This window comes from Cyprinodon variegatus, unplaced genomic scaffold (genome assembly GCF_000732505.1).
Source record: "Cyprinodon variegatus isolate N-32 unplaced genomic scaffold, C_variegatus-1.0 Scaffold1004, whole genome shotgun sequence".
Taxonomy (NCBI): Eukaryota; Metazoa; Chordata; class Actinopteri; order Cyprinodontiformes; family Cyprinodontidae; genus Cyprinodon; species Cyprinodon variegatus.
In genome coordinates this window covers 72257-83142 of record NW_015151457.1, presented here as the reverse complement: position 1 = coordinate 83142, position 10886 = coordinate 72257, and the positions used below count along the sequence as shown (strand labels likewise).

The following is a 10886-nucleotide window of genomic DNA, read 5'->3' as shown; positions in this document are numbered from 1 at the left end:
GACTGATCAGTCAATCATGTTGACTTCTATAGACCAGTCACACACAGCCAAGGAAAAACTGGATTCATACTTAAAGTTATAGTGGAGGATGTTCTTTTTCGGGTGGATCATCAAAATTAATGGTTTTACTAATTGTCAATCATTCTGGTGATATGTTTACGTAAGGCCGTGCTACATGCTCATCACCATTTTCACTTACCATTGGTGAGTCTGACATGGTGGAAAAATTGCAAATCTTATTTTGGAAAGTAAGCTTGTATAACCGAGGCAAACAGCAATTTTTAAATGGGCTTGTGTGCTTAATAGGCCATCCCTCCCAAGAGAGTGTACGGGGTTATGCATGTTCATTTGTTTCTCTCCGAAGTGGACAGGGTGGTATGGAAGAGGAGGGCCACTGAAAAAAAACAAAAAAGTTAACTGATTTTTAAACGTTATTTCGGTATAATATGAGAAAGAAGTCAGAATTCTGACCAATCTCAGAATTCTGACTTTTTTCTTAGAATTCTGAAAGTCAAATTCTGAGAAAAAAAGTCAAAATTCTGAGATTAAAGTCAGAATTCTGAGATCAAAGTCAGAATTCAGAGATTAAAGTCAGAATTCTGAGATCAAAGTCAGAATTCTGAGATTAAAGTCAGAATTCTGAGAAAAAAGTCAGAATTCAGAGATTAAAGTCAGAATTCAGAGATTAAAGTCAGAATTCTGAGATCAAAGTCAGAATTCTGNAAAGTCAGAATTCTGAGAAAAAAGTCAGAATTCAGAGATTAAAGTCAGAATTCTGAGATCAAAGTCAGAATTCTGAGATTAAAGTCAGAATTCTGAGATCAAAGTCAGAATTCTGAGATTAAAGTCAGAATTCTGAGAAAAAAAATCAGAATTCAGAGATTAAAGTCAGAATTCTGAGATCAAAGTCAGAATTTAGAGATTAAAGTCAGAATTCTGAGAAAAAAGTCAGAATTCAGAGATTAAAGTCAGAATTCTGAGAAAAAAGTCAGAATTCTATTTTTTTTGCATATTAAACCGAAATAATATTTAAAAATCAGTTAACTTTTTTTTTATTTTTTCATTGCCCCATATCTTCTTCCGTAGGGCGGGTCTTTTCAAAAATTCGCAAAAAACCTCCACTATACCTTTAAGACTCAAAAATCAATACAATACTCAAATTAAAACAACTTTAAATAGAAAAGATTGTTATTTCAAATAACTGATACTTTTAAATAGCAACGAAATAAATACATTATAACATAATACTTATAAGTATTTTGTTATATGTATTTATTTTTGTTGCTTTTTTTTTTATCTCCCTTGTATACAAGGGTGATAAAAAAATGTGGCTAGGATCCAAAGTCCAGTAATAACAAATCAAACAGACCAATAGGAAAGCTGCTATTGTAGGTTAAAGGTCGTATCTATCTACAATAATGAAAGACTGGGCTGATGGTTACATTCAAATGTACTCTAACAGCTGCTTTCTTTAATTGATTGTATTATAGTCTTATGTCGGGGGTGGCCTTCTTGTTTCTGGTAGGAACAGACGCGTTCCTGGTATTAGATTGTAAAATGTTTAGCCATAGATTCGCTGTTACCGAGCTGTAAACACACCCATTGATCTGAGTGAGCGCAGGCGGAGGAGCGACGGAGAGGAGAGAGGAGTGGAGCAGGGAGCTGGAGGAGAGGAACGCCTCCAAACTGCTCCTCTCTTATTATTCACCGAGTTCCTGCATTCAACCAGACCTACGGTGAGTCCCTCCGCTGTAGTCCTCAGTGCCAGAGAGTTTATCCCTGCGAACCAGTTCTCGGAAATAACAAAAGAGTTTTCATCCACTCCGTGGGCGCAAAGGCTTTCATCGTGGCTCTTTCACGAGTGGCATGCTCGCGCGACCCTTCGGGTACGACTGAACTCCTGCTTTCACCCAAAGAGGTATTTCTATAAATCTGCACTTTTTTATTTTAGTATTTTTTTTCCTTCTTCAGGCTGGTTATTAAGTACACCGGGCTAATAAAACCCAATTTCTATTTATGTCAATATTTGCTTTTATTGTTTACATTTTGCATTTCCCGTTTTGTTCCTTTAGAATTTCTGCCTGTTTAAGGTCGTTGCATGCTTCCTTGTCATTGTTAGATGGATGTTTGGTTAAAATGTAAAGCCAGCAGCTTGAATGGATCTGAATCTGTTTGGGTTTTTTTACATCGTTCCCTGCTGCTGCTGCTGCTGCAAGTCTGCGGTCTTTGTTGTGCGTCTCTCTCGGCAGATGCTCGGAGCTAAGTCCACATAAGCCTGGTGTTTACTTTTGAAGTGGTCTCCCTCCCATCCATCTCTCTTCCTGCGTCCATGCTCGACTGTGAGCACCTGGCAATGATTTCTACCAGACTGCAGCCAGAACCTTTTTTTTTTCTTTTCCCATTCTAGTATTTTCTTTTTTTTTTTTTTTTTTCTGCATGGTGCATATAGTCTGGTTGTGCATCTGTTGGATCTGGTTTCTTTAGAACATGATGAGGATGGCATTTCAATCTCATCTCATCCCTTATAGCCCATCATGACTACTTACATTGTATTTTTATATCCTAGATTTTGGAAATGTGTAGATTTTGGGGGTCCCTGGTATTTTTTTAATTTAAAATAATGCATTTTAGAGTCTTGTCATGCTTGGTTTGTCTGGAAAATAATCCCCTCCTGGGAGTCTTGAAAGAATAAAAGCAGAAAATACTCACATTTAGATCATGGTTAAACGATTCTGGAACCTTTTCTGAAGTTTGGTAAAGGCACGCAGAATAGATGATTCAGAAAGGGTCCAGTCATGCAGTCAAGGTGATTCTCTAAATTATCTTTATAGAGTGAAGATTATAATATAGTCTATCTCACAGTATGCATTAAAAACGTCCTCATATTTGTTCAGGAACCAAACTTTTATGCACTTTAACAAGCTTTTACGTGATGAAGTTGTTATTTGATAACAATATGTCCTGGTTTAACAATATGTTTTCATTTTATGGAGCCCTTCTTAGTTTAACCCTATCAACTCTGACTGTTTTCCCTATCTCTGCTGAAAAAGCATCCTCACAGCATACCACTTCCACCTTGCTTTACAGGGGGGATATTGTTTTTAGGGTTATAAACAAGTGTTTAACGTCTGTTGTATGTAACTTTGTGCATATCAATATGTTTGCAAGGCAATGTTTGGTCAGCAGATTGTTTGAAAGAATGTCTGGATATTCTATGAATATAAAATGTCTCAAATTTTAGATTATTTCATTCAAATAGACATTTGGACATTAGATCCGATTGTTAGCTGTTAGGCTTTGTTACGCTTTGTCATTATCAAGATGTTATAGTGTCATTATGTCAAACCATGATGAGGTCAGTTCCCAGAGAAAATTACAGTCGAAATGAAAACATGGATGCTGAAGATAAAGGTTATTTAGTCGGAATGCCATGATGCTGACATTTAGATATTTTTTCTGTGTCTGTTCGAGTTTATTAGTGGTGAGAGTTTCTATGATTTCTGCTTCATATACTAGAAGACCGAAGGGTGCTGAATGAGCAAGCATCAAAGAGCGGATAGGATAAAATTGAATAGTGTCTAAATGAGACACAATAATGTAAAATTATCTGAGAGAAGTATAAGATTAAATTAATGTGCTAAAAAAAAAAAAAGTACCACAAAGATTTCCAAAATGGATAAAAAAGGATGATAAAAAGATTTAGGAATAAATCAAATTACCTTAGAAAACTCCAAACTTCCAGGTTTTGGGACACTTTTTAAAGCAGAGTATTAAAAAGCACAAAATAACCCAAATAACCCAAGGGCAAACAAGACAAAGCTACAAAAAAACAAAGAAAAAAACAACGTAAACTGTCCAAAACAACAATTAACGTTTGCATCTGGACTAAAAATAAGAAAAAATGTGCCTTCAAAAAAGCTACCGAGGCAACATGTTGACTCCGAGCAGCATATATATATATGAAAAGAAAACTGGAAAAAGATGTAAAGTAATCAATATTAGAATGACTGAAAATTTCCATATTGTTTCATCCACCTTTCCTACAAACAGAACCATCATTAATTCACTATTTACTTCATTATGTAAGCTGCAGCTGTGTCCCTGAAGTCATCCCCAGTTGCCTGCCTCTATGCCTCTGACATGAACTATAGATGGTTTTACTTATTAAAATTCTAATTGATAGCATAAGCAGAGCCTCACTAATTAGGTTCCAGCCTTATTAGGTTCACTTAAATCGAGCTACTTACAAATTTCAATTAGAAAAGCAGATGTGTGGTGTGTGCATTTGTTGGAGGTGACACTTTCAGGTGAGAGACCAGGGACGGATATTCTCATCATAGCTGATTCCAGGGGATGACGTGTGCCTGGTCATGTCTCTGCTGGAATGCAATAAAGCCTGTTGAGCGAAGTTAGCAGTTGGTTTTATGTTTCATAAACTGCTGACAAATAATGCTGGTGCTCACTGTGAGAAACCTTGCATGGTTGAGATGGATGCTTTTTGCCCACACACACAGAAACACACACACTTACCACCTCCCACACAGCCAAAAGCGAGTCGGTTTAACAGGTTGTTTGGAAAGCTCCCTAGTTTGGTTTTGCTGACTGTATCGCAAGTCATTTGAGGTTAGCATGAAACCAAAGGTTTGTTAGGTAAATCAGTCAGTTGAAAACCCTGAAGCAAGTATGTGAAGCCGATGCAAGACTGCGATCCAAAACATCTGTGCTCATATAAAGACCATTTAAGAAAAGAGTAAAGAGATGAATATAAAGAAAGTGGTGAACTGCGGCTTAAGAAGAACGCTTGCGGCCAAACGCTGAGAATTACTTCTTTGTGCGTCATGAACATCAAAGTTCGAGTTCAAAGCGATTCAAAGCCAAAGGTAGAAGTGACAGCGCTCATCACAAATCTTGCATTTGTACCTACGGGCTTCACACTTCATTTCCCTTTTCACAAAACTACATTCTCAGGATTCTTAAGCACATGATGCAACCTATGGAAATCCAAACTGTCCCCTCGCCTCTCAAACTGGGTCTTTTGAACTCAAATCTAATGTGGATATGAAACCCTTCACCCCCTAAAGACATCTGCCCTCTGACAGAACTTAAAGGGATCATTCAGGATTTGCAAGTGAGAATCTGCAGAAAGGTTATAAACTGTAAAATATCATACATGCACTATGCAAGTTTCTTGGTGTCTTATTATAAATCAACATTAGCTGATCATAGAAGCTGACTGCTTGTCATAGAGGATCCAAAATTACAGCTGATATTTACCATGCTGATGAAGATTCTCAGTCATCCAGGTCACAGTCATTCTGTAAAAGTTTAAAAACAATCCACTGGACTTGGTTTCCAAGGTTTGAAGAGGTTTCGCTTCCCCCCAAGGATGCTATTTGAATTGAGAAAGCCTGGAGGGGAAGCGAAACGTCTTCAAACCTCGAAACCAAGTCCAGTGGATTGTAACCAAAAACATTGTCTATGTTTATGCAGAAGCTGTTTTATGTTCATTTGAAATCTCTTCCTGTTTCCTGTTTTTACACGATAGATTGGTTATTTACTAGGCAAATGGAGGTGAAACATGGTACGCCACCAATGATCCTCCTGCATGAAACATACACTAAGAACCAACTTTTAAAGTTTGTCTAGTCAGAGTAAAGTTGGGTGTAGGACCTATAGCAATCCTGTTCCTGCATCCATATGGAGAGAGTTACCTTGTATACGGCCATTAACTTAGAATTAGACTTAGATAGCTTTTTGTTGTCCGTTTGTATACACAGTGTATACAAAACGGAATTTCGTTTTGTACAGCTCTCATGACATTTACGTTTGTTAAAGTGCAGCAGTGATCAAATTTAAACAGTGTGTGAGGAATAAAAAATGGTGCAAAAAACTGCATTGATATGGAAGTTAGAGCAAGTGTGAAATGGTTGTTTTGCACCTTAGAGATTTTGGTTGTTTCATGACGTTTACATTAGAGCCATTTGCTGCTGAGCTTTTCTTTTTTATAACTAACTATGCATCGGTTTGTACCTACCAAGTTTGTTTAATGGCTTATTAAATGGCTTTAACTTTTATACGTTTGTTGATATCACAGTTGTTTTAAGATGGTAGAATTGCTCCTTGCATTTTTTTCAAGCTATTTAGCTAAATGGGAAAAAAAAACTGGAGCTGAGATATGTGCTGTTTATTACCTTTTAAAAGGGTGTTACCATGAGTCTATTCATGCTAGACTACATCTGTAATTAAATGATGTAATAAATCAAAGTAGCTAATATGTAAATACTTTCATGAAAAAAAGGCTTTAGTTTTGTACTAAATATAAAACCAGAACAAGTAGCCTTGTTAATATAATAAAAAGTGAAGCATCTTTATGCCTTACAGTGTTTAAAAAATATATATTTGAGCAGTAAAATAGTATTTTAAAAAGGTTGACAGGGCATTCCCATTTTGAGTCGGCTTAACATAAAACTGGGAGGCAGAGGGAGAGATGCCTGGCAGGTGTTTGGAGAAGGTTTTATGGATGTTTGCAAGAGCCTTTTGCCTTCAATGTTTGGAATCCTTGGAATTCCCGGTAACTTGAAGGTTAGGAGCTGACCTCAGTCTGCAGCTGCTGGATGCCTGTAAGGAAACAACAAGCTAGAACAACTTCGCTTTGGAAGGGAGTTTGGAATATTTTGTGAAACTTTTGGCCTTATAAATGCTCATTAGGGTCCTAAGGCAGATTTTATAATAGATGTATTTTTTAAAAGAATTTCCGTATTTAGAAGCTCAAAGAGAGATTGCTTCAGAAGGGCATACTACATACAAGATTCACACATCAACCATTTGTTTTTTTGCTTTATGATCTCTTTTTCTCTATATATAATTATGCTTTTATGGATATAATACCAAACAAATCATATTTGCACATTAATCTCATTGTGTAGGATCAATGCAACTTCCTTTTTTTTTAAATAAAACTTGCTAGGCACATTAGCCCTACTTTACTATTGAAATAGTCTGCATTTTATGACTAACTACTAAAAGCATGTTTCTAAAAACAAAAAAACATTTACTTTATGGATTTTTAATTATTTGATGACGATTGTAATTAATATTTATTCAACTAGTATTATTTAAGTTTATATATAATATAAATTAAATGCATTTAAAAGGTTTGAAATGTTTGGTTCTTTAAGATTTTAAATATGATGGAATAATTAAAGCCTTTTCTTTCTCATCTCTTTCCAGGATTCAATGAAAATGTCAGTGTGCGTCCATGAGAACAGAAAATCCAGAGCCAGCACCGGCTCCATGAATATCTACCTTTTTCACAAATCCTCCTATGCTGACAGTGTTCTCATGCACCTTAACTCTCTACGGCAGCAGAGGCTTTTTACAGACGTCCTCCTTCATGCAGGCAGCCGCTCCTTCCCCTGCCACCGGGCAGTGCTGGCCGCATGCAGCCGCTACTTTGAGGCCATGTTCAGTGGCGGCCTGAGGGAGAGCCAGGCCAGCGAGGTCGACTTCCGAGACTCGATCCATCCGGAGGTTTTGGAGCTGCTGCTTGATTACGCGTACTCATCCCGCGTGGTGATCAACGAGGAGAATGCAGAGTCACTACTGGAGGCTGGGGACATGTTGGAGTTTCAGGACATCCGCGATGCCTGCGCCGAATTCCTGGAGAGAAATCTTCATCCGTCCAACTGTCTTGGCATGCTATTGCTGTCTGACGCCCACCAGTGTACAAAGCTGTCAGAGCTCTCCTGGGGCATGTGTCTAAGCAACTTCCCCGCCATTTGCAAGACAGAGGACTTTCTCCAATTGCCCAAAGATATGGTAGTGCAGCTTTTGTCACACGAGGAGTTGGAGACGGAAGACGAGAGACTGGTTTATGAAGCTGCGCTTAACTGGATCAACTACGACCTAGAAAAGAGGCACTGCTACCTCCCAGAGCTTCTGAGGACAGTCCGTCTTGCCTTACTGCCCGCCATCTTTCTCATGGAGAATGTTTCAACAGAAGAGCTGATTAATGCACAGGCAAAGAGCAAGGAACTGGTAGATGAAGCTATTCGCTGTAAGCTGAAGATTCTCCAGAATGATGGCGTTGTAAACAGTCCCTGTGCTCGACCCAGAAAAACCAGCCATGCCCTCTTTCTTCTTGGGGGGCAGACATTCATGTGTGATAAATTGTACCTGGTGGACCAGAAAGCCAAAGAGATAATCCCGAAGGCTGACATACCTAGTCCTAGAAAGGAATTCAGTGCCTGTGCCATAGGCTGTAAGGTGTACATCACAGGGGGGCGAGGATCAGAGAATGGCGTTTCCAAAGACGTGTGGGTCTATGACACTGTTCACGAGGAATGGTCAAAAGCGGCACCCATGCTCATCGCCAGGTTTGGCCATGGCTCTGCAGAGCTGAAACACTGCCTCTATGTTGTAGGTGGACACACTGCCGCAACAGGCTGTCTGCCAGCCTCCCCATCGGTGTCACTCAAACAAGTGGAACAATTTGACCCGGTGGCAAACAAGTGGACCATGGTAGCACCTCTCAGAGAAGGTGTGAGCAATGCAGCAGTGGTCAGCGTGAAGCTCAAGCTGTTTGCCTTCGGAGGAACCAGCGTCACCCACGACAAACTGCCCAAGGTGCAGTGCTATGATCCACAAGAGAACCGATGGACTGTGCCGGCATCCTGCCCGCAGCCCTGGCGTTACACGGCCGCTGCCGTGCTGGGGAACCAAATATTTGTCATGGGCGGGGATACTGAATTCTCAGCCTGCTCAGCTTACAAGTTCAGTAGTGAGAACTACCAGTGGACTAAAGTTGGGGATGTGACAGCCAAGCGGATGAGCTGTCAGGCTGTGGCATCAGGAAACAAACTGTATGTGGTGGGTGGGTACTTTGGTACGCAGCGGTGTAAAACTCTGGACTGCTACGACCCCACGCTCGATGCATGGAACAGCATAACTACTGTTCCATATTCGCTCATTCCTACCGCCTTTGTCAGCACCTGGAAGCATCTACCAGCTTGAATCCTGAACTGTTCGCCTCTACCCTCCCTATTAGGTAAGATCCATTTCTTAAACCTATACATTTTAACCAATTGGGTTCGGATTTAGGTTTCTGACGCAATCTTTAAGCTTAACTAATAGAATCAAACAAAAAAATCCAACAAACGAGGACCTTTCAATTCTGCTTCCAAACCTAGAGTTAATGCGAGCAGTTTAGATCTGATTCCACAGTGAGAAAAATCGGGGTCTTCTCAGCAAAAGAAGATCAAGGGTAGGGTAGATGGATCTCTTAAATGCTTCTGGGCTTTATTACGACGGGGCAAATGACTATTTTGAAAAGGACAGAAAGGGTAACTGAAAGAGAGTAGGATCCCTTTGCATCTTCTATGGGAGAATCTCTAAGAAAAAGGAGCCAATTAGCTTAACCACACATCCCCGAGACCCTTCCCCACACACACGCTCAACCTTTGATGGGGCTGTGGTCATTGGAAAAGAGAAGGGGGGTTGCTTGCGTCTCACACAGTGTCGGAAGCCATTTATCATCAGTTACAAGAAGAGGTGACTGAGAGGAAAGCCAGCAGGGGAAAGGAGGAGGGGGAGCTAGAGAACTTTCCAGCATGAAACCCATCCTTGGCAGCCCGTACGCACACACATCATCCTTGATAATAGTCATGTTACTCCTTAGATTTAGCATTTCATCTTCTGTCTTAATGACCTCATTCTAACCCAGCACTCCTGCTCTGATGATAAGCAGGCCAGACGTATGTGGAGCATGGGTAGCAAGCTCACAGTTTTCATCTTTCTCTTTGCACAATTCCCAGACCAATGCCCCCACACATTAAGTAGCTGTGCAAGCAATTTTTTTTATTACTTTTTTTTTCAATGCCTGTCAGGCCCCGACTCCTGAGAATAAAAAAGAACAAAGTAGAGAGACTCCTCAAGCTTCTAACTCTGCGTGACTCCCCTCTGATAATGTTAGGAGACGACTTAGAACAGCTATGCTGCTCTGACATTGTGAAGTTCCTTCGCTTCTTAGATGAAATATTTTCTTGCACTCATTATCCCCACTTATTTTGAGTGACTCATCTCTTAAACGGACAGATGAGATGGGTGATTTAAAGTATCTTTAAAGCAGAGCAACACAGTGCCCTGATAAGTGACAGATCCTGCTTCTAATTTAAAGTAAAACTTCTTTCTTCTTTTTTTTTTTTGGTGCGCCTTCATGTCATGGCAACTGACAGAGTCCCCTCACTGAACAGAGTGAATAGAGGAAATGTGAGGAATGGAAAAGAAGGCTGAGTGTTTAGGAATGAAAGGAAAAGGGAAGTATGTTGGGACCTCACAGAAGGAGATTGTAGCTGAGAGAGAAAGGAAAAAAAAAAAGAAGTGCTCTTAGATTTTTCCCAGGAGAACAATAACGAACTGTGAGAGAGTTTCTTCTTTTTTACATTTGTCTTACAAATCTGCAGTGGGAACAGATGGAATAATGAAATCAAGGAAAATATCAGTGCTCTACTAATTTAATTGTATTGCAGAATAAAAGCTGAATTAATTAAATCAACGCTCGTCAATATTCATTTGGCTTATTCTGTTTGGATTAATATATAAATGAAAATTAAGAGCTGCTGTTTTTTTCATATATGCACTACTTTACATTTCCATGCTACTTAGTATATACTAACATATTGTTACTGTAGGTGTAAGTAGACATAAGCTGGTTCAACCAGTCAAATGTATAGCTACAATTTCAACACCTCTAAAATTTTGCATCAAAGTAACTTTTATGAGAATTATGAAAAGTGCTAAAACCCCCTGAAGTTTCTCTGGCTCTGTTTAAAGGCATACTATGCAACATTTTTCAGTTAATTAATGTGTTCCATAAAGTTTTGGATGAA

General features: G+C 39.3%; 1 protein-coding gene across 2 annotated transcripts in view; it reads left to right on the top strand.

Annotated features, from left to right (window-relative positions):
• The first annotated feature begins 1610 nt into the window (after positions 1-1610).
• The window catches only part of enc1 (ectodermal-neural cortex 1 (with BTB domain)), an 11240-nt gene continuing 1964 nt past the window's right edge, over positions 1611-10886 (top strand). The window contains exons 1-2 of one of the 2 annotated variants that reach the window (XM_015399341.1): positions 1611-1736; positions 7231-9046. In XM_015399341.1, the coding sequence (XP_015254827.1) occupies positions 7237-9012 (1776 nt within the window). In that variant the 5' untranslated portion in view covers positions 1611-1736; positions 7231-7236 and the 3' untranslated portion in view covers positions 9013-9046. Of the gene's footprint in view, positions 1919-7230; positions 9047-10886 lie in introns of both variants that reach the window. The other variant, XM_015399340.1, reaches the window with a different exon arrangement.